Source organism: Lutra lutra, chromosome 5 (genome assembly GCF_902655055.1).
Source record: "Lutra lutra chromosome 5, mLutLut1.2, whole genome shotgun sequence".
NCBI classification, from domain to species: domain Eukaryota; kingdom Metazoa; phylum Chordata; class Mammalia; order Carnivora; family Mustelidae; genus Lutra; species Lutra lutra.
The window spans coordinates 146942856-146965302 of NC_062282.1; the positions used below are offsets into that span (position 1 = coordinate 146942856).

Below are 22447 nucleotides of genomic sequence, written 5' to 3' on the forward strand. Positions count from 1 at the left end.
GCCCAGATTTATCGCCTCTCTCTTGTCTGACCCTCAGCACTTAGGTTGGGCTTTTACCTGTCATGCTTGGGCTTCCTGGATAATTTCACTTTTCTCCAGATTCTGGTCTCTCACACAGATAGTAATTATACTGATTGTCTGCCGTGCTATTAATTAAGGGAACTGTGACTTATTTATTTATTCATTCATTCATTCTTAGATTTAGGGGTTAATTGCTGATAACAATGTGCTGTTTTCCCTCCAGATAATTTGGACCACTGTGATTAACCTTGTGTCCAGGCTATCTGCTATTCTCCATTTGCCTCTATTTTTATCTCAGAGCTAGAGTTGATCACCATTGAGCCTGATGCCCAGGGCCCCTGTTGTGAGAGACAGTGGAGGCAGGCAGTTTGTGGAGGGGATCATTTGTGCAGAGGCCCTCAGAGAAGAGAAGCGAGTATGTCTTCATCCCCTCCCCTCCCCCCACCTGTTGCCCGAGATAAAAGATAAAAGCTCTCCTCCCAAAATATTCTTGAAATTCAAATTCTTCATTCTACTAAGTGATCCTTCAATGGACTGGTATTACCTATGAAAACAAAGCTGCAGGCATTTGAAAACTAAAGGCCAGTAGGACATAAAGCAAATACTGCCAGTTGACAGCTCCCTCTGATTACGGCAATCGGCAAAAGCCACAAGCAGGCTCACTTCATGGGGAAAGACAAAGATTCCAGATTCCAGGCATCCAGGCACTGTGAATGCTCCTTTGGAGAAACTACCACTGACTGCACAGAAATGGCCGTGAAGTCTACCCACTGAACGCTGGGCAAGAGGGGAAGGCTGTCAGGTGGGAGGAGGAAGGTAGCACACGGGGGTGAGGCGGGGGGGGGGGGGGGTGCTGCCCCTGGGGAGGCAGTCCCTTCTGCTGGTGGGGGATGTCGCTACTCACCCACCCGTGTCTGAGACCCTCTCTACCAAGATCCCCTCCACTCCGTGAGCTGCGCTCATTCTGTAGAAGCCTGTTCTTGTCAGCCCTTGGTACAGACAGAAACCCGTCACCAGGAGCATAGAACAGAGGAAATGGAAACAAGATGATTCAGTCAGCAATTCCTAATCTCTGAATTATTCTTTCAAGTATCATAAGATACACTTTAAAAAAAAAAAAGAAAGAAAGAAAGGAAAAAGGGAAATCAGATTACATTGTTTTCACTGTGAGACTCAATGCAGTATGTCTGGGATAATTAGAGAGCTCCTGCGTTTAGCAAAGCCAGGGCTGGGAATTAGGCTCTAAAGCATCTCCTTTGCTCTTGTCTTTTATCCTGATTTTAATCTCCTCGGGGACCAAGGAATATAGTTCCACAGTCTCCTTCTCAAAGCTTTGCAACAGATGTGCTTCAGCATTTTTAATTTTTCAGATTTTAGAAAAGTGGCGTGGGACATATACCCCAGTGAGGGCAGCATCCAGTAACCAAATTGTTCATATTTTTGGCAGTGGAGCATTATGTACAATAGCCAAGATGTGGAAGCAGCTCAAGCGCCCATCCATAGATGAATGGATAAAGAAGAGGTAGCATATGAATATAATGGGAGTACTACTCAGCCATCAAAAAGAATGAAACCTTGCCATTTGCAACAACAGGGATGGACCTAGAGGATATTATGCTAAGAGAAAGAAGTCAGGCAGAGAAAGGCAAATCCCATATAATTTCACCCATATGTGGAATTTAAGAAACAAAACAAACAAGAAACCACTCTTAAAAACAGGGACCTGGTAGTTGCCAGAGGGGAGGAGAGTGGAGGATGGGTGAAATGGAGGAGATTAAGAGGTACACACCTTTAGTTACAAATTAAGTAAGTCACAGAGCTGAAGTGTGGGGCACAGGGAACACAGTCAAGTTGCAGTAATGCTGTTTGGTGACAGATGGTGACTACACACCTGTGGTGAGCACTGAGTAATGTCTAGAATTGTAGGATCATGTCCCACACCCGAAACGAATGCAGTAACACTATATGGCAACTACATTTCCATTAATTTTTTTTTTGCAGTGAAATGTATAAATACTCATCCCAAGAGGAATCAATAAAGTCTATAGATGGTCCCATACCAATTTAAGTCAAATTTTGTCACCACATAAATAGGAAAGAATGTTTGGTTTTCAGGGTTTGTTCCCTGGGTTTGGTTTGGTCTGGTTTTTGTAACTGCAAATGAGGGGCCGTGTGCCTCTATTTCAAAAACCAACTCGCTTCATCCAGATCTAGAGAAACAGAAAAGCAAATCTTGTTTTTCTTTACACTTAAGAAAAAGTGAGGCATTTTTCAAAACAACCACTGCTGTGAAAATAGTTCATCCAGATGCTTACCGCCTTCCTCTCGATAAACAGGGCTTTAAATCTCAAAGTTTCTGTGCAGTGAACTTGAAGTCACCTATGTAAGAAATCAAGTCATTAAGTGGCAGAGACATTTAAACAAACCCGTAATTTCCTGGAACTTACTTTTACTGGCCTTAAGGAAGCATATTTTCAGGATGTTTAGAAATCATTATTAATTTTCAGGGTAGGATTTCACATTACAAATAAATGAACACTACGGGGAGTATTAGCACCAGATTGGAGTTGATCTGAAAAGAAGGAACTAGTGAACAGTGCTCTCTCTACCCCAGTTCAAAGGGATACCTGCTCGAAGTCAATCAAGACAGAGAATAAAGAACATGAAGAAAGGCAATAAAGATATCATTCATTCAATTTCAGGAAAATTCAGCAGTTATATACCAATGGCACAAGTAAATTTAAATCGCTTTAAATGCATGGGTTTGCGGTTTTCATCCGATTCGCTGGGATATAAAGACGACCAGTTTTTCCTCTTAATAAATGAAATGAATTTCCTAAAGAATGTAAGAAAATCATGGAAAGCCAAGAGCTAAAGCTTCCATCTCATTTCTGTCCTGGGTGCGTCTCGTCTAGATGGAGACACAGATAATCCACTGTGCGTGTAGATGTTTCAGGGATGATAAGAACCAGTCGGCAATATCATGCCTGGTATGGAGCAGATCCTGAAACGATATTATGTTTCTCTATATACAATTAGAAGCTTGTCGTCAAACATAAACTCTATTTTTGGCCTTCGCGTTCCTGGAAGAGCATCAGAGCTCACTGAGAGAGACAAGGGACACGGTGAAAGACAACATGCAGCCAACACCAGAGAACCTGATCCATGAGGTTTAGTGCAAGAAGGTGTTTTTCACTGCCTGATCTTGAGGCTGTTTGAACCGGGGGCTGGGGGGCGGTGGGGGGAGGCAATAAAACATGTAGGGCTCAGGCAAAGCGTCCATCACGTGTGACTGATGATATTGTTACTTTGGGCTGTTACTCCGAGCTCAAAGGAGGAGAGAGACTCCGCAGTTGTTTTCATTTCTCTCGGAGCCATGTTGGAAGTTGACTTGCACTCCAACAGGACCAAGAACAGAGCCCGGCAGCCCAGCTCATCCACAGGCAATCCCAGGCCAGTGAGGAGCCGAAAGGTGAGGGCTGCAGCTGGGAGAGTCTGTTTTCCATTAACTGCGCTGAGAGCAAGCAGAGGAGAAGTGACTGGGGAAAGTCACCCCATCAAAGTTTGGCAACTGCTGCCTTTTAGTTGAAAGCAACTCGGGATTTTGACAAAGTTTCGTGGAAAACCCCAGCACTAATCTCGAGTTTGCTCTCTATAGAGTCACTCTCCAAGTAGCTTTCTAAAGGCAGAAGGCAAGTGCCTTCAATGTTAAGCCTATTATTTTTTTGCCCTGTTTCATTTTTAATGAAATTAGCGATGTACAGAAAACCAGGAAGAGGAATGAGGAAAAAACTCCTAATCAGCACCTCAAGTGAACGAACACCAATATTCTGAGCTCCTGCTGCAGAGCTTCCCCGCCCCCGTCCTTCTTCATCCCGGGTCATATTCTTAGAAGGAAAGAGTAATGTGATACACTCTTTATTCTCACCTATAATTCTTTAAACTGAACTTCGGGAGAGGTACAAAAATCCACCCATTACTTTAGACAAATATTTGAAATTCCTTAGGCAAAAAGGGAAATGGTCCAGTTCCAGTGTCTGAAAACCCCATCGGCATGGAGTTGCTCATGGTAACACACTGTTCTCTAGACCTAGTCCGCCTGAAATCTCTCAGCTCCCACCGGCGCCTCCTCTACACTCCCCAGTCCACACTGACCCCCAACCCTGCAACGTGCCAAGCCTCTCTCCAGCAGGAGGCCCTAGGGTGATCATCCCAGCCACTTGCCTTTACAACACCTCCTCGCTCTAGACAGTATTCCTCCCAACAGGACTCTTTTCTTTCTTTCTGAAACCTTACGGATATTTGTTTATGTGTTCTACCTTGGGACAACAGGCAGGAGCTGTGGGGTCCATCTACTAAAGAGAACATTCTGGAGCGGGGGGCGGGGGGGGCGAGGAGATCTTTTCTCCCATCGCCGCCTGCCTCAGCAGCGAGCACAGCGCCTGGCTCCCGACAGAAGGCAGGGAACTGGGCAGTGGCAGGAATGAACACCAGGCAGCAAGCCCAGGAGAAATGAATGAGTCTTGGCTGCCTTTCTGAAGGCAGTGTAACGTAGGGACAGAGCTCAGTGAAGGAGTCGGGAGTCCACTGCTGTTCAGCTTTGCCACTTTTGAGCTGTGCCACCCTTGGCAAGTGACCTCCCTTCTCAGGCCTCAGTTTCCTTAGCAGTAAAACAAAGGGGGCGCGTGTTTCTGCCTCTGGAGCAGATGTTTGAGTTCAGCCATGTTATAAAAGCTGGAAAGATGGAGGTGCCCAGAAGCTGATGTGAGATGCGGCTACATTGTGGCTGGGACTGCTGTAGACTTCTGAGCTCCAGACAGTGGGGCCAAGGTCATGACTTCATTCGAGGAGAGCCAGTGAGATAGGGACTGTATCCGAAACGTCCAAGCGAAGCCCACTGGATGTGCCGGCTGAGGGGTGCATGTGTTGGGAGGAGGGGAAACACAAGGAAAGCCGCTGTAATACAGAACCTCCTGAAGGAGAAGACCTGCCTCTTCCCCTTTAAACATGAAATAGCTTTACAACCTGACTTTATTTTTCCAACAAAACTGTTTTTCCTCACAGGACTTCTGAATCCACAGCTGTTTTCCTGCTCCTTTGTGAACTGGTTTTAGACCTAAAATGGGATATTACACACAGCAGCTTTTCATGATTAGACACCACTGAATGCCCATGCCATTCTCCAAAATGTGTTGAGCTTGGGTCTGTGGCATTTCCCCTGAAATGGGGGTTTCTAGGCTTCTGCTGATGGCTGAGAAGAGGAGGAGACCAGGTCTTTATTACGAGGCTAGGGCCATTTTTCTCATTTGCATGAACCTTAGATCTCAAGGCAAATATCACCCAAGAGGTGGATGTGGCCCTTGAAGCCTGGGTAGAGCGGAGGTTTCACCAGCATCGCCAGGCCCGAGTCGTTCCTCACCCCGGGAAGTGTTCTTTGGTGGCCCGGTTATGCATCCTGAGGACAGCAGCAGCGTCCCAGTGTCCGCAGGCCTTGAAACATGGCTGTGCAGGCCCGGGAGGGCCACCTGCTGTCTCAGCACTCTTCAATCCCTGAACCGGTCCTCTGGTGCAAGAACGATCAGCAGCTGGGTCCCCTTGAGACAAGTGTCCAGCAAGCTGGGCTTTCTGCACCAACCCCTGCTCTCCCTCCTGTCTCTGGGCAGAGAGCTTCCTTCTGCTGACTTGAGGGGTGTCCAGATCTGTTTATCTTATCAGCTGCTGAAGCGGGCTTGTTTCTACCCTTCCTAACAGACTCTGTTCTCTAGGATGTACTGACTTTAAAACATTGCTGCTGAGGCGGTGGCCGGCAGGCAAGTGGCTCCACTTAACACAGTGTTGTCATGAGCCAATCCACTTCTCCTAATGCTGTGGCTCAGAAGCATTTGCGTCTTCTTATGTGAAGCCTGCAATCACGGGGCTGTAGAATGGAATGAGCCTCTGCATGCCTACATGTGTGGAAGCAACTGTGTACTCCTTCGATAGATTTTTATTACTGAAGCCGTTAGGAACGTCAAGCCACTCTGTCCACGTGAGCATAGATGCATCAACATATATTCAACTACTATCTTAAGCATAGTCGCTGTTTATTTCAGCAGCTCTCTCTTTTCCAACCTTCCTTCTGTTCCCCTTTCTTTGATGTCCTGGAAGGACACTGACTTTGGCATCACACAGACCTGGGCTTGCGTCTGCACCTTCCCTTCTTACTGACGGTGTTGTAAATATTGACTGTGGCACCTGGGCACATCCCTTGACCTCCCGGAGCCTTAGTTTCCTTGTGTGCCTAAGACCTTAAGACCATAAGGCCTGTCTCCCTGGGTTGCCACAATGTTTAAATAAGACAGTATGCATATGGACCCTGTATACAGAGAGTGCATGATAAAGCTTCATGCCCACCCCATCCCTTGCCCATCTTCCACACTGCTATTTTCCTTTGACGGTCAGAATTCACATTTTACAATCACACGATGAGAGTTACGCCATTCTGAGATGGGCTCTCTGCCTCTCCCAGATGGTCCCCCACCCGGAGACAGGAAGCTTCGTGACTTGGAAGGGGAAGGGGGGGAGTGAGGACAAGAGGAAAAGGGAAGGACGAAGAAGAGGGGGCTTCCTCTCCCACTGAAGAAAGACAACACCAGCTGCTAATCTGGGGTCCACCTGAGAATTTCTTAAGGAATTCCAAGAAAAGCTACTAGCCATTTTTAAGTATCTCAACAGAAGAATGCACATTTATTGAGGGGTACAACTTTTCAGAGCATTATTAGCTCACATCCAAGCTTGAGATACTGTTTTGACCACCCTAAAGCTGAGGAATCTGGCTCAGAGACCTTCAGCTGGTAAGTAGGATTCAAAACCCTCTGCTCTTTCTGTTCCCTACATTGTGAGCAATAGTTTGGTTTCATTGAGGAGCTTTTACACCAATGTCAATTCAGATTTTTAAAGACAGAGCCTGGGTGGCTCAGTCGGTTAAGCAGCTGCCTTCAGCTCAGGTCATGATCTCGGAGTCCTGGGATCGAGCCCATCATCGGGCTCCCTGTTCAGTGGGAAGCCTGCTTTCTCCCTCTCCCACTCCCCTTGCTTGTGTTCCCTCTCTTGCTGTCTCTCTGTCAAATAAATAAATAAAATCTTTAAAAAAGAAAGAAAGTGACATTACAAAGACACAAACTATGAGGTCAGAAAGCTGGAGCACAGTAACCGAGGTACGGAAGTGAACCAAGTGTCCTCTAATAGAAGAACAGATGAGGAAGAAGTGGTGTGTGTGTGTGTGTGTGTGTGTGTGTGTGTGTGTCTGCATGTGTGAGTGCATGCATGCACGCACGCATGCTCACACACATATATGCACAGTGGAATACTACTCAGCCATAAAAAATAATGAAAGCTTGCCATTTGCTACATGGGTGGATCTAGAGGGTATCCTGCTAAGTGAAGGAAGACTGAGAAAGATAAATAACACATTTCATTTCTATGTGGAATCTTAAAAACAAAATAAATGAACAGAACAAAACAGAAACAGACTCATAGGCACAGGAAACAAACTGTGGGTTACCAGAGGGGAGATGCCTGAGGGGGACAGGAGAAACAGAAGAAGAAGATTAAGAGGTTCGCAAGTTCAGTTATAAAACAAGTCAGTCATGGGATGTAAGGTCCAGCGTAGGGAGCAGAGCCAAATAACATTGCAACAACTTCATATGGTGACAGATGGTAACCACTCTGATTATGGGGACCATTTTGTAATGTATAGAAACACTGAATCACTATGATGTAGACCTAAAACTAATAGGGTATTATATGTCAGTTACACATCAATTTTTTTAAAAAGAAAAAAAAATTTTTTAAAGCTAGAGCAATAAAAATGGAAACGTCATTCTTACTGTAAAACCCAACTATCGGAATATAATTAAGTGGTAACAACTGCGGTCTCTCTGGCCAGATCAGAACCCCTTATGGGACTTGAACCGTGTCCTGATTTTGAAACTAGGTGTCACAGGCCAGGATTTCTCAGCTCTAGCTCAAGGAACTTGAAACAGGAGTGCCCAGGTTCAAAGTCCCTCCATGTCCTGTGCTCCCTAATCACCACATACTCACTCCCTTCGTCACCAGGGCAGAATCACCCAGAATCATATAACCCCAGAGCCTGGACTCCAGAGCCCATAACATTTCATATGCTTTCATTTTACAGGTGAGGAAACAGAGCCAACAAGGCTACGTGACTTGCCTAGGGTCACCCTGTTGTTAGTGTGCCCTTCCTTCTTTTAATGACAGTGTGAATTATTGATTAGCTGTAAAACTTCCTATGATGTCAGCAGAAAATGGGCTTTTTAAAAGAATTACTGAAACACAGTAGTAAATGATTTACCTCGTAGGGGAAAAAAAAAAAAACCACCACTACCATCTTATTATCAAGAGTATTTTGCATTAGCAAGTCTCCAGATAAATTATTTTTCTCAGTGTTCCCACTTATTATTATTATTATTTATTATTAAAATGTTCATGGGGGGGGCGCCTGGGTGGCTCAGTGGGTTAAAGCGTCTGCATTCGGCTCAGGTCATGATCCCAGGGTCCTGGGATCGAGCCCCGCATTGGGCTCTCTGCTCCTCGGGGAGCCTGCTTCCTCCTCTCTCTCTCTCTGCCTCTCTGCCTACTTGTGATCTCTCTCTGTCAAATAAATAAATAAAATCTCAAAAAAAAAAAAAAAGTTCATCGATGCCAACACTCGGGAAGACAGTACTCCAAGTTGTATCTACCCAGCCAAGTCCAGGTACAAAGGCAAGCACCCCATGCTGCTGGGGCACATGTCCTCCATGTGTGGAGCACCCAGGTGGGTCTCCAAACAAGCAACATCCGTTCTCGTGTGTGTGCAGACACTGGGTCCCCCAAGGCTCACATACTAAGACGGATGTGAGCTATTCTTCTTGTTTTTCCCTCGCCCGCCATGCTGATGTGCTTTTCCTGAGGGGCATGGAGGCTGCCCTCAGAGCCTTCAGGGGTCAGACAGGTGAGGTGAGTGGTTGATGAGGCTTCCTAAGACAATGGAGAATGGCAGGAATGTTTCCAAGTGGAGAGGGCTAGCATGCTCTCCTTGGGGCAGCCACTGCTTGGCTCCAGAGCACTGGCCATGGGCAATGTTGGCCAGTGAAGGCAGATCACTGCTTTTTCTTTTTTTAAGAAGCCAGAAACCCAGAGTTCTATGTTAAATCTCCAATTTTTTTTTTCCCCCAAAATGCTGGCAACTAATTTTGCTTTTTTTCTGCTCTGTGAGCCAAGCTTTGGCCAAGTCCTCCCAGTCTGTGAGCCCGAGCAGAACTTTCCAGGGCAGGCGTTGGGGGAATGGCTGGGCAGAGGACTGGGGTTAAGCGTGAGTGGTACTCTGGCTGCACAAGCTTGTCGTGGCTCTCCAGTCCTCATGGCACCAGATTAATCAGAAGGAAGACATGGCCATTTGTGACCTCAGTGACATCCCATTTGCTTCATGCTTTGCTGACACAGTCACCTGCTGCTATATGACAGGGGTGTGCAGGAGCGAGGTGGATGGAAGCTCCAACTACTGAAAATACTCGATCATTTCAAAACACAATTATCACCACGAATGCAGCCACAGGATTTTCAGACAGACTTCCTTTCAGCCCCTTTTGTTCAGCCCTCAATCTGGAATACTGGAGGCTGGGTTCCTGGCCAATCAGCACTCTGCACAGACCATTCAGCTCACGGCAGCCAATAGCCCCAACACCACTTGTACGCCGTGGATCTGTTAAGTCAATTTGGTCTTAAAAACTGTAGGGGAAAAATTACAGTAGAAGAGAATTTTTATCTGGGCTGAGAGTGTATACTTAAGTCAACACAATTCTCGCCCATGTGACTCAGAGTAAAGTCATGTAATTCATTTTAGATGAATCCAAATAGATCTAATAAATTCACCCGGCAGATGCCTATTAAAATGAAATATGCTCTTAAGGTTTTCCACAAATACTGCAGGTTGGAGAAGAGGAGGGTTATACCTTTAGAGTAGTGGTGGATTCTACAAAGGCCCTTTCTCTTCAGGCTCAGGAGAGTGGAAAGTTGAGACGATGAGATGGGAAATCAGGCAGGAGAAGCTGACTTTTGAAGTAAATGTTTTTGTTTAGAATGCTCGTATTGGGACACCTGGGTGGCTCAGTGGGTTAAGCCTCTGCCTTCGGCTCAGGTCATGCATGATTCCAGGGTCCTGGGATCGAGTCCCGCATCAGGCTCTCTGCTCAGCAGGGAGCCTGCTTCCCTTCCTCTCTCTCTGTCTGCCTCTTTGCCTACTTGTGATCTCTGTCAAATAAATAAATAAAATCTTAAAAAAAAAAAAAAAGAATGCTCGTGTTGACAGCCTCCCCACTATCTCATTGCCTGGGTATAGACCAGTGGAGCCCAGAGAAGCACAGTTAACAGAAAGGGAAACCAGCAAATGGCTGTAGATGCCCAGAAACACATGGTCTGTGGGTAGCACTGATCCAAGTCTCAAACATTCCTTAAACAACCTCTTTAATTGCAACAGCCCAGCTAGCTCCAGAGTCTGAAATTCAGAAGCAAGTGCCTATTTGTGTTTTGTTCTCCTAAGCTCAAGGCCTGTCTGCAACGCTGCAGTCTTAGAGGGAAGACCCAGCCCGCATTCCGTGGACCGGGAAATGATCATGTGATTGAATGGGGATCTCTCCACGAAATAACCGTTTCAACAAGAAAATATATTATCTATGTATTTACAAGGGTTGAGCCCAAAGTTGTGTAGGAAGGGAGTAATACATCACAACGCTGGCTGAAGACAACTGTAAAGTGTTCGTGTGGATGGCCCGCGGTCCTGCCAGAACGCTTGCTTCCTCCCCTATGATGTACATGTTAACAATCTGATGATATGATGATAGAAAGACACATAAAACAGCTATTTTTCCTGGCATGGAGCCCTACTGTAAACCTGGAGATACTTAAATACCCTATCGCAGACTCAGTCCTGGCTAAGTGTAAGGATTAAAGGATGCGCAGAACAGGTTTCTTCTGTGAGCATCGCCCTGCCGGCCAGCTTCTGGGGGTGGAGCACGGTGCGTCTGCCCCATGCCGTCTTAACATGGGAACCACGAAACTTGGGAGATACAATAAAATAGCAGGGCTCAGCCTCATTGGCTTGTAGGGCACGTGTACAAAGACGAATAACAACTGGGGAAGGCCAAAGACTCAAGTGTCGTGTCAAGACAAATTAATCTTTGAAAGTACATGTATATTTCCCAAGATTGAGAACCAGCGTTCTGAGTCTGTTATTCTTCCTTCACCCGCTGCAAATGACCTGAGGTATCTGCTTCTGTATTAGGCTACAATACCGCTCCTGAGCCCTCGGTAAATGTTGCCCCTTCTGTCGGCCCGCTGTAGTTTCTCATCTAACATCTAACAGCTGACTGGGATCTGGTTTATGTCTTGCTTACTCCCGTCACTGATTTCTCCTCTTTAGTGTTCTAGTGAACAGAAGCCAGGAGAATCAAACAAGGGGACCTCAAGGCTTCTTCCCTTTGGGTTCAGAGTTTCTGCAATAGGAAGAACCAGCAAATCAATGAATGAACAGACGATCGCTTTTAACCTGTCTATAAATACATGCTTATATCTCTGGGTAATGGATTGCCCTGGTGAGCAAGTCATCATTTAAAGCTTAATTTTAATCTCCACACCAGAGATGGAGATACGGAAGGGCTCGGGCTTTTCTCTCACACTCTCTCCCTCTTTTTCAAGATAAATCAAATTAATTAATGTGTACTTTCCAACTGAAGAAATGATTAAGACCCAGCTGTGTCTGTGAAACTGTTAGTTGTGATGCTACACTTGGGACTTGTTACTGCTTATTTTGGCATGAAGAGAGACAAAGGTATCTAATATTAAGTGTTCTCCAAAGTGTAAGTTGGCAGTTTGTTCACCAAATTAACTTTCAAAGACCCCTCACTTACTAAGTCTGACCTTCCTATACACAAATCTTAGGAACAATCGATGGACTACTGTAAAATAGCTTTGTTCAACAAAGATCATCTTTGGCAGGCTACTTCAAAGGCTTTACCACTCTGGAAAGATGAAAAGGTATCCCCATTTTACATGATTTCCCCTATAGATTAAGACTTATTTGAAATATGTCTGAGAATTATGCGATATTTACTGAATTATGTGCCTTCTTTCCCCGTATTCAGCAGTCCCAATGGGACTGCTTTTATTTCTAAGATTTAGGAATTTTCTACACAAAATAGAGCATTTTTAAGAACATATACAGCGGGTCAGAACAGTATATCTGGCATTTTTATTCACTACTGTTCCAGTGCAAGGCAGTATTTGAAACTAAAATATACAGAGAGAAATTTTTTTAACCAATACCATTTCAGGGGATGCCTGGGTGGCTCAGTTGGTTAAGTGTCTGACTTCAGCTCAGGTCATGATTGCCAAATCCTGGGATCAAGCCCCAGGTCAGGCTCCCTGCTTAGCAGAGTCTCTGCTTCTTGCTCTGCCCCTCCCAACTTCTGTGCTCACTCTCTCAAATAAATAAAAAAAGTCTTTAAAAAAAAATAACATTTTGGGGCACCTGGGTGGCTCAGTGGGTTAAGCCTCTGCCTTCGGCTCAGGTCATGATCTCGGGGTTCTGGGATCGAGCCCCACATCGGGCTCTCTGCTCAGCAGGGAGCCTGCTTCCCCCCCCTTTCTCTGCCTACCTGTGATCTCTCTCTCTCTGTCAAATAAATAAATAATTTAAAAATAAATAAATAAATAAAAAACATTTCAGAATGTGGTTTCAGATTCTCCCTATAGTATTCTTCAGAGTCTAAAAAGATCCACTTTTTTTTTTTAAACAAAGATTGTGTGATTTTATTTATGCCTAAGGTCATTCTAGAATTACTATGGAATTATGGAACTATTTCAAAGAAGCAGTGAAGCAAGTAACAGAAATTAACAAACAGGGTTCATTATGGGGTGTGTGTGTGTGCACGCACGAGCACACGCACATGTAAGCAAGTCTGCCTGTGTGTTACAGGTGGGGTGTGGTGCCTGAAGGGAATAGTCACATTTAGGTCAAGAGGTCAGATCTTCTGATTTTTATCAGAAACCTCCTTTTGTCCCCCCCCAATACTGGCAACCACTTCAAATTTTTTGAAAGAACCGGAGCTGGACAAACAAAACACATCTGGGGGATGGCAGGCTGCCTTAAACCTGCTGAGAAGAAAAGTATTTACATTAAAAAGAAAAAAATGCTTTCTCAGTCATCCACATTTTTTGGAATGAGTTTTCGTGACTGTGAATAGGAACCTATGACGGCCTTAAAATGGCTTTGGACAGAGGAACTAACAAGGTTCTGGGTCCTGTGTTCCAGGAGCAGCTTTGTGAAAGGGCTCTGATGCACCAGGAAGGAGGCTGCCATGGGTAACAGATACAGGTTTCTAATATAAAACAGTAATCCGTGAATTCACAAATGAAAAGATATGAAACAGAGACCCCTTTTCTCTTAAATTTATCTTCAAGGTCATTTCATTTTATGGAGGTGAACACAGCTGACTTGCCAAAAATATATATATATATATATATTTAATAATATCCTTCTTTGCTCTCTGGCAGGGTGAAGTAGAGAAATAAAGTCTCCCCGCTGAACTACTATGAGGTCAGAAGCCTTGCTGCTATATTTCACACTGCTACACTTCGCTGGGGCTGGCTTCCCAGAAGATTCTGAGCCAATCAGTATTTCGCATGGCAACTGTAAGTACCCACGATTATCACTGTCATTCACTCCTTCTGTGGGCATTTTAGGCTGCATCACCCAGCAAAACACCCACCTTTTCTAAAACTTAATAAAACAGGAGACTTGCTAGTAGACAACAGCAGGGTCTCATCAAATTGGGGAGATGGCTGTTCTGTAACTCAGTTAAATACTGTTGGGGTGACCCCTGTGTGAACATGTGTGTAGGATCTGAAACGTTCCTCAAGTCCCTCTGATGAAGTGTCCGGCCACGACAAGGAGGCCATCCTCGATCGTGCCCGGAAACCAGGAGTGGGAGAGTATCACTACCATGTGGGTATCGCCCGGAGCATGCCTTCTCACGTGTGGTTAACATGTGGGCACTGTTACAAGATGAGAACAAGAAAAAACACTATTTTCTTCTTTTAGATTTAGAGGTAAAAACTTTGCTGGACTTCGGATTCACAGAGGACCTATTTTAACTATTTATAACTGTCTTTTGGTCTCTGCTTCACTGTGAAGGGTAGAAAGCCATGTGATTAAGAGTTCAGATGACTATTCAAGAGGAAAAGTCCTACCTGCACATGGGATCCAACAGCCCATGTACTACTTCCTTCCCTTCCCTCCAAAAGACAAAATGTTTTATCGTAATAAAAAGTGAAAGGGAGCCCTTTCACCCAAATATCCATTTTCCCCATAGCCATCCCAAAACAAACACTGAACAGACCCTAAGGAAAGTATTTTAGCTATAGGGGATATGAAGGAGAACCATCAATGTGTGGCTTTCTGCTGGATAGTCCCTGAAAAGGGAAAGAATTTCATGAAAGTGAGCTGGCAGGACTTGGCACAGAAGACAATGAGTGCACAAAAGTCAGGGCGTGCTTAAGGACCAAACTGTGTAGTTCAAAATGACTGAAAAGGCAGTCCACCTGACTCAAGGTACCAAATCTTCATACGCATTTATTAATCCCCATTTGGGATAGGTATTCGATCTCTGCTGCCCCTGTAAAGGAGAGTCCCCAGCCCAAATATGCTGCTGAAAATGGAAATGTCAGTGGACACTCAAATCCTTGACAGTAGAGGGACACGAACTATCTTAGCAAGCTCCTTGATGAATGGGTAAATGAAACTTCCGAGGGTGCAGGGGAATGCACAAGGTAATCCCATACCAAGCTTGACTGTGAGTCAAATATACCAAGGCTCTCTGATACCCACTGTGAGTAATGCTTAGAGACTCTGGGGGATTCCAGTGTTGGGGTCTGAGCATGAATCTGTGAATGGGTTTCAAGCCATTATTTACAACCCACCCCAAAAAACATTTTTAAATATGACTCATCCTTCTTTCCTTCTGAGTTTCTCTGGAGGATTGCCAGTGCTCTGGAGAGTGTAGCTTTAAAGGCAGAGAGATTTTTGAAATGTAGGTATTTCTAAAGGTCAGATATTATTACAAATTGCCCACTCTCAGCTCAAGAGAACAGGAGGAAAGCAGAAATATGTTCATTGACGGATCTCCAAGTCAGGGAAAATTCCAGATCACCCGACTGGCTACACTCCGTTTGACCCTGTCCTGTCAAAGCCCCCGCTTCTGTGAGATTAGCCAATTGCTTAACTCAAGAGTGAACTTCCCACAGTTCCTAGAATGCCAACCAATGTAGCGGGGCTGCCTTCAATAGTAGATTATTCCAACTGGATGCCTGTGGAGACTGTATTTTTCTTCTGGCTCCTGGATGAGGGTTCTCGCCTCCAGACCACATTGCCTTTGTGGTGATTGATGGGAAAGCTGCTTTGAAATAGTTTTGTCCGGAGACAAGATCTTTGGCAGGCTGCCCCTCAGGCTTAGCACTCTAAAGAAGATGAAAAGAAAACTGGAAGAAAAGAGCACCTTCATGTAAAGGGTTCACTTGCAAGTTTAACCCCCCAAAAGAGGGACAAGTCAGAAATTGTGACACCGAGAAACAGAAGTCCGGGCTGATTATCATCTGGAAATGAAACTGTAACTTGATCGTCCTCACAGAGCACCCATCTATCACAGACTTTCCTAAAATAACAAGACTCCTTGGATAGGGAAAGGGGTGGCATGGACTGACTTAAATATGGTTTTTTGTTTGTTTGTTTGTTTTTTAAAGATTTTATTTAGTTGTTTGGCAGAGATCACAAGTAGGCAGAGAAGCAGGCAGAGAGAGAGGAAGGGAAGCAGGCTCTCTGCCGAGCAGAGAGCCCGATGTGGGGCTCGATCCCAGGACCCTGAGACCATGACCTGAGCCGAAGGCAGAGGCTTAACCCACTGAGCCACCCAGGCGCCCTTAAATATGGTTTTGTTTTGGGGCCAGGCCCCTCCCCTCCCTACCCTGTCAATTCCTGGCTTGATTTCCTCTCCCTCTCTTGCCCCATCTCTTCTTTTCACAGATACAAAACAGTATCCGGTGTTTGTGGGCCACAAGCCAGGACGGAACACCACACAGAGGCACCGACTGGACATCCAGATGATTATGACCATGAACAGAACCCTCTACGTTGCTGCTAGGTGAGTGGCCTTTCCCTCATGTCTGCCTGAAGAGCGTCTGGAGGGCTCAGATCTGAACATACCTGTGATGCAGCATTTTAAAGACCATGACGTTCCCAAACAACGAACTGCTGAGCTTAAAAAGGCTACTTTGTTGGTCAATCATGCTTTCAAAATTTTCTGTGTCTGTTTAACTACAGGTGGATTTAGATAGAAATGTCTGCATACGCTAGAGCTTAGACTTAAATAATCCACTGTTTGTCTTGAACATATATGCAAATAGCTAATTGCGCAACCAGGAGAGCACTTCTGTCCTTGATACTTGTTAAATTAACCCGAATGTGTAAACATGTATTATCCAGTGTGTGTGTAAGTGTAATAGTCACTTTGTAGTGAGTTTGTAGTATATATCATTACTGCAATAGAATGACAGTAGCACCAGTTTTTTGTTTTTTTTTTTTTTTCCCCAAAGATTTTATTTATTTGTTTGACAGACAGAGATCACAAGTAGGCAGAGAGGCAGGCAGAGAGAGAGGAGGAAGCAGGCTCCCTGCTGAGCAGAGAGCCCGATGCGGGGCTCTATCCCAGGACCCTGGAATCATGACCTGAGCTGAAGGCAGAGGCTTTAACCCACTGAGCCACCCAGGCGCCCCAGTAGCACCAGTTTTAAAAGAGTTTTTAATTTGGATCTAGTTAACAAAATACTCAACCACTGGGTAATGTCATTTAAACAGACCGCGTCTTAAGGGCTAAATAGCATAGCAAGAAAACAGCCCAGACAGGGCTCATACGGATTTAGGCTTTTGTCTTAATTCTATTCTTCATTAACCTGGACCACGACCTCTCTGGCCATGATGTGTCCTCTCTCAAATGAGACGTCAAACTATTTTAAGAAGTCCCTTGGGGTTTTAACGATGGAAGATCCCCAGTCTTGGAGGTGCCTAGTTCATTCAAAAAAATTCTAAATGAAAAGCGACAAGGAACACTATCTTGTGGGGTTCCACAGTGATCTTCACCTGGGTCCACACCAAGTAATCACTGCACAGTGGGAAGAAGAAACAGAGATTATGTCCGTGATACCTGCATGGCTGTGAGTGTGGATAAGGAACGGGTCAATAAGAGCAGTGGTTCATTCTTCTAAAGCACTTAGGTGTTCTCAAACAAAAAGCTATGCGACATAAACCAAAAACCGATGGCCACATTACAATATCCTGCGAGTACCCCTCAACATGTCCCAGGGAGCAATGCCGAAGCCCTTTCCAACAACTGTACTTCACAAATACGTACATGTTACATATTAGTTGTATGTGCTGTGTAAGTTCTTTACAAATGTTCGTTCATTCGATCCTGGAAAAGAACCCTAGTTCAGTGAAGGAGCTATTATCTCCCCGTCTTACAGGAAGAAACCCAGGGAGAGGAAGGGGAAATGCCTGGGACCAAAATGACAAAGGCAGGATTTGAAGTGGTGTGGCCTTGCTCTAGAAGCTGGGCATTGACTCCCAGTACTGGGCAGCCTGCTGAGGAGGAGAGCTGGGACCACTGGTCCTGGCAGTAACTTTCTCCCAGCTTCTGCGCAGGAACATAGCCAGCGTGGGTATTCCTCAGCTGCAATGAGGTACTCAGCAGGTGACCCTCTGGTAGAAGAGTAGGTCCTTCTTTCTTTTGGGGGGGGGGCTACGATTTTATTTAATTATCTGACAGAGAGGCATGAGTGGGGGGGGTAGGAGCTGAGAGAGAAGCAGGCTCCCCGATAAACAGGGATCCCGGTACGGGACTCGATACCAGGACCCTGGGATCACGACCTGAGCTGAAAGCAGCCACTTAATGACTGAGCCACCCAGGCGCCCCCATCAGTTCCTTCTTAAATATCATTTTTGGATTCCTAAATGTAGCAGCACTGGAAGATTACACGTGTAGTCGATTGTCTATAGGCTGGTCAAAACAAATGATTCAACACTGGATCTATGAGAAATAGGCTGAGTCAAGAATCTTCTATGAATGATTCAGTCTGCAATTCAGTCTTTAAGGGGGAAAACAGGATAACAGACGATCCTCGTACCTGATGATTTAGTGCGGGTGTGGACTGCAGGTCCAGGATGGCCCCTGAGTCAGGAGCAAAGTGCTGTGTAAACTTAAAAAGTGACAGTTATTCCAGCTCATTAAAATCCAGACAGTGTTATCCTCCCCGTGCCCCCCTGCCAAAAGGAGAAACTTAAGGGGGGAAAAGGGGAGAAACACATTCATTTTTTTAAAACTAAAGTTTTTTAAAACTGCTGAGGTCAGAACGGACCTGCCTTTCATAAAGGTCAAATTTGTAAGACCCCTGCACTGACCTATCGGTTTCCATTCTACACACAGCAACCTGCTTTTAGTACTCACCCTTGGGAAAACTCCTGAAGGAGTTTCCTAGTCACTATGTTTAGGGTCTCTCCCCTGCCTTTTCCCAGCACAGCCCAGAGATATCCCAGTTCCTGGGCAGCAAGTGACACGATGCGAAGTCCAGTCCTTCCCCCAGGCTCAAACCACGGCAACACAATTCAGTTTTGCTCACTACAGGTGGGGGGAAGAGGGAAATCCTCAGACTAAGTCAATTTGTGTTCAAATAACTGAATTCAGAAGCTTATGAATCCTGGGATGTACACACGGACAGGAGGGAATAACCGCCCACCACGGCCTTAGGTTTAGCATAAAGTGTGCTTTCTGTTTGCTAGGTAGTGTGCTCTCTTGGATACTGAAAAAGACTGCAGTGGTCCAAAAGACTTCATTCACAGAATTCTATTTTTAAAATAGGCTTCCTGATTCTCGTAGACAACTGGTGTCAGTCAGTCATCAGAAACCAAGTCCCATCCAGAACCCAGAGACTGAGTGAGCCTTGATGGCAGGGACCCTTCAATCCTGCCTTATTACTATCCATTTTGAAAATTCTTTTTTGTTGTTGTGTAATCTCCAAACTGCTAATTAACATAAACAGGCCATGCCAGAAGGGGGCAATCCCAAAGCTTTCAGAGGAATTGCCAGTGCATATTAATCAGCTCTTAATTTACAATTCATATGTTCTGCTCCTACTTAAAGTTTTCAGGGGAGGAAGGGCAAGGAAAAACCCAAAGTCATCTCAAACCTGATACCAAAGTAATAGGCAATTCCATCCCAATAATGAGCCTGACCCACAGCACCACCAATAAAGTCAAACAAGTAATAAACGAATGCAATAAAACTGCCTTGAAATTAAAGGGCAGGGTGATTCTGGCACCCTACTGAGATTCCAAGAACTTCCCAATTCAGCAATTTACAAAAACAGGCTCACCATTCTCCCCCTCACCACCCTGAGAGAGAGAGAGAGAGAGAGAGAGACACACACACACACACATACAGCTCAAAGGCTCACAGTTGCAAGGAAATTCTGTAAGCCAATCGCCTTGCCTCCAACTTTTATTTTCACGTGAGAAAGCCTGTTTATATTTCTGTTTTTCTCTGTTGTACTTTTCCTAAAAGCAGTAGCAGATCTCCAAAGAAGGTGGGGGGAGGGGGAATTAAAGAGAATCCTGACAGCAGATCATTCCTTTCTTTTTTTTTTTTTTTCCTTCCCCACTCTCTCCACTTTCTCTTAAGTAATAAGGCACCCTAAAAGTACATGGGAGCCTTGAGGTCCTGGTTAAAAGCTGTGGGTAATTTTCCAGCCCCAGGACTTCCTGCGTTTTAGAAAAAGTCAATGTTATTTCAAGGGAAAATGAGCTGTTTTGCTTTCCCTCACTAGCCCCCGATCTCCTCAGTTGAGTGAGTTCTTTTCTTTTCTTTCTTCTGAATCCCAGACAAAAACGCCCTTGTACTCAGCTCACACAGAAGGGGATGTTTAAATATAGCCCCACACCTGAGCTGCTGATTCTGTTTCTTCCCTTCCAGGGGGAGATTGGCAGCAGATCGTAAAGGCAACCAGATTCTTAGCAGAACAGGAAGGTGAACAGAAGCAAGAAATGTAAACTTTAGCTCAAGCACATTTTAGACCTTAATTGACCATCACTGTGTGAAGAAAACAGTGCTTTCTGGAAATAATTTCACCTTTATCATCTCCCCTCTTGTCAATCACATCATCAAAGCTAAGGCCGGAAATAAGTTTCGTACGGGGAGAAACAGCCGGAGATGAGCTCTTTGTTAGCTCCCATGATGAAGGAAGGTGGTCTGTTGAATACCAAGTATTTGGTACATGGATTGGAAGATACTGAAAGGGCATGGGGAAACCCACCTGTGTTCTGGGTTTTGGGACAGTTTCACTTTCAAAGTCCTCTCTCCTGAACTACATACATACAGAGATTGTAGTACTGGTATGAGGGAGACAACAGCAAAGTTTTCATAAAAGGTGTCCCTCTCAGCAAGATGCCACGACTTGTCGGAAGTAGCAAAGTGTGACCGAGGGGTATCTCTTGCAGGCTGAACTGTTCCCTTTTTCTTGCATGTGGAGGTCTCTTTTCTAATAACGTGGATATGGATTTATTTGCCTTGAATGAGACAGACACTCATTCAGGAGAAAATTAACTATCCTGACTCCTGTACCTGACACTGTATCAATTTCTCATTGTTTACAGGGACCATATTTATACTGTTGATATGGACACCTCACACACAGAAGAAATCTATTGTAGCAAAGTAAGTAGTTTTAAAACCATCATTTAGGATAGCTCTAGAAGGGATTACGTATTTGAAATGCACTGAGTGAGATGACATAGCGAATAATTTGGAACTTTTTTTTTTTTTTGCGGTCCTACTAACGTGGGGTGAATCCGTGTTTGAAAACAGCTATCTACTTCAAAGTTTATTCACCAAATATGTGTGCCTGTGTCCTCTGGGGTTTTAGGTCATTTACAAATTCCTTTAAAAAAATAATACCATGTTTGTCCAGGAAAATAACAGTTTTCATATGTAAAATTTTGCCCCACAAATGTTTCAATGTTATGTTTCCACGTCTTGCAGTATTAAGTTTGATTTACCTGTTGTGGCTCAGGAATCTAATCATTAACCACTTCAGAAAGACATAAAATATAACTTAAGCTTCCCCTATAACTCCACATGGAGGTATTTTAGTTAATAAAATCTGCCACAGAAGTAGACGATCCCTTCAGTCCATGAATTTACGTGGAGTGGAACCTGAATTAAACCTTTGTCCACCGAAAGTGAATGTCCCCTTTATGTTTAAGTAAATGACTTCCATATTTTAAGGGAAAAAGCGTGCTTTATGAAAACTGATTTATCAACTGAAAGGAAAGGGCAAGGACATGTAGTTTATCAAAATGAGCATCGTTTAGCAAGTTGATTTGGATATTTTATGAGAAATTTCCATGCCGTTGTTTGTTCTTTTTTCCTTTTCTCCTTCATCTTTATCTCAAGGAGAAGAAGCTCATTCTGTAGTTTAATGAATAGATAGGAGTTCAAAATTAAATGAACGGTTCCCATCTCCGATCTTTTGTCGTTATGGTGAATTAATCATGGAGAAAGGGTGCGGAAAGCTTTCCATAAATATATGTTCAGCCACCATCTCAAGGGAACTCTAACTTCTAAAATCAAATGCAAGAACCTCTAGGCTCTAATTGATTTCTTTCCTGATCCCCGCAGAAACTGACATGGAAATCTAGACAGGCTGATGTAGACACATGCAGAATGAAGGGAAAACATAAGGTAGGCAATTTTCATTCCTCCTGCAGCTGCCACTTTGGGTTAAGTTTTTGACGGTTATCTCCGGCCGTAGACCGTGATGTGGAATGGATCGTGCTAGTCCCTTTTCCCCCAGTAATTGCTTTTTCCATCAACTTATTGAAGGCTTTAATTTGCAAAAACAGTTTGCTTTTAATGTGATGAAATATGACGACAGCTGCTAGGGCTGCATCATGAACTACTTAGGGGCACAAGGGATTATGGACACCAAGCCCACTGCCCCAGCTCTTCTGAGCGCACCCGCCAGTAGCCCGCCGCACAGACCTGAATCCTTGGGGAGGGCGAGGAAGAGCTCAGAAGAGAGCTGCGCAGACAGACAGGGGTTTGTACCTTGAGTCCCAGAACAGCATAAAAACACACTTCAGCCAGGAGCCTTGCCCAGCAAGGGACCTTGGGACATCTGGCATTAAAATTAATACAGTGGGAGGTTGGCACTTATACGATCGTTCTCTCTACCCTGTACTTTCAGTTACTGTTAAAAAAAAAAAAAAAAAAAAAAAGCAGTTGTTGCC

At 44.6% G+C, this 22447-nt stretch overlaps 1 protein-coding gene across 4 annotated transcripts in view; it reads left to right on the forward strand.

The window, feature by feature from the left end:
* SEMA6A (semaphorin 6A) overlaps positions 1–22447 on the forward strand; it is a 128187-nt gene that overhangs the window by 52332 nt on the left and 53408 nt on the right. For 3 of the 4 annotated variants that reach the window (XM_047728980.1, XM_047728982.1, XM_047728981.1), the window contains exons 2-5: positions 13612–13749; positions 16136–16253; positions 20813–20873; positions 21837–21899. In XM_047728980.1, the coding sequence (XP_047584936.1) occupies positions 13650–13749; positions 16136–16253; positions 20813–20873; positions 21837–21899 (342 nt within the window). In that variant the 5' untranslated portion in view covers positions 13612–13649. Of the gene's footprint in view, positions 1–13611; positions 13750–16135; positions 16254–20812; positions 20878–21836; positions 21900–22447 lie in introns of those variants that run through there. The other variant, XM_047728983.1, reaches the window with a different exon arrangement.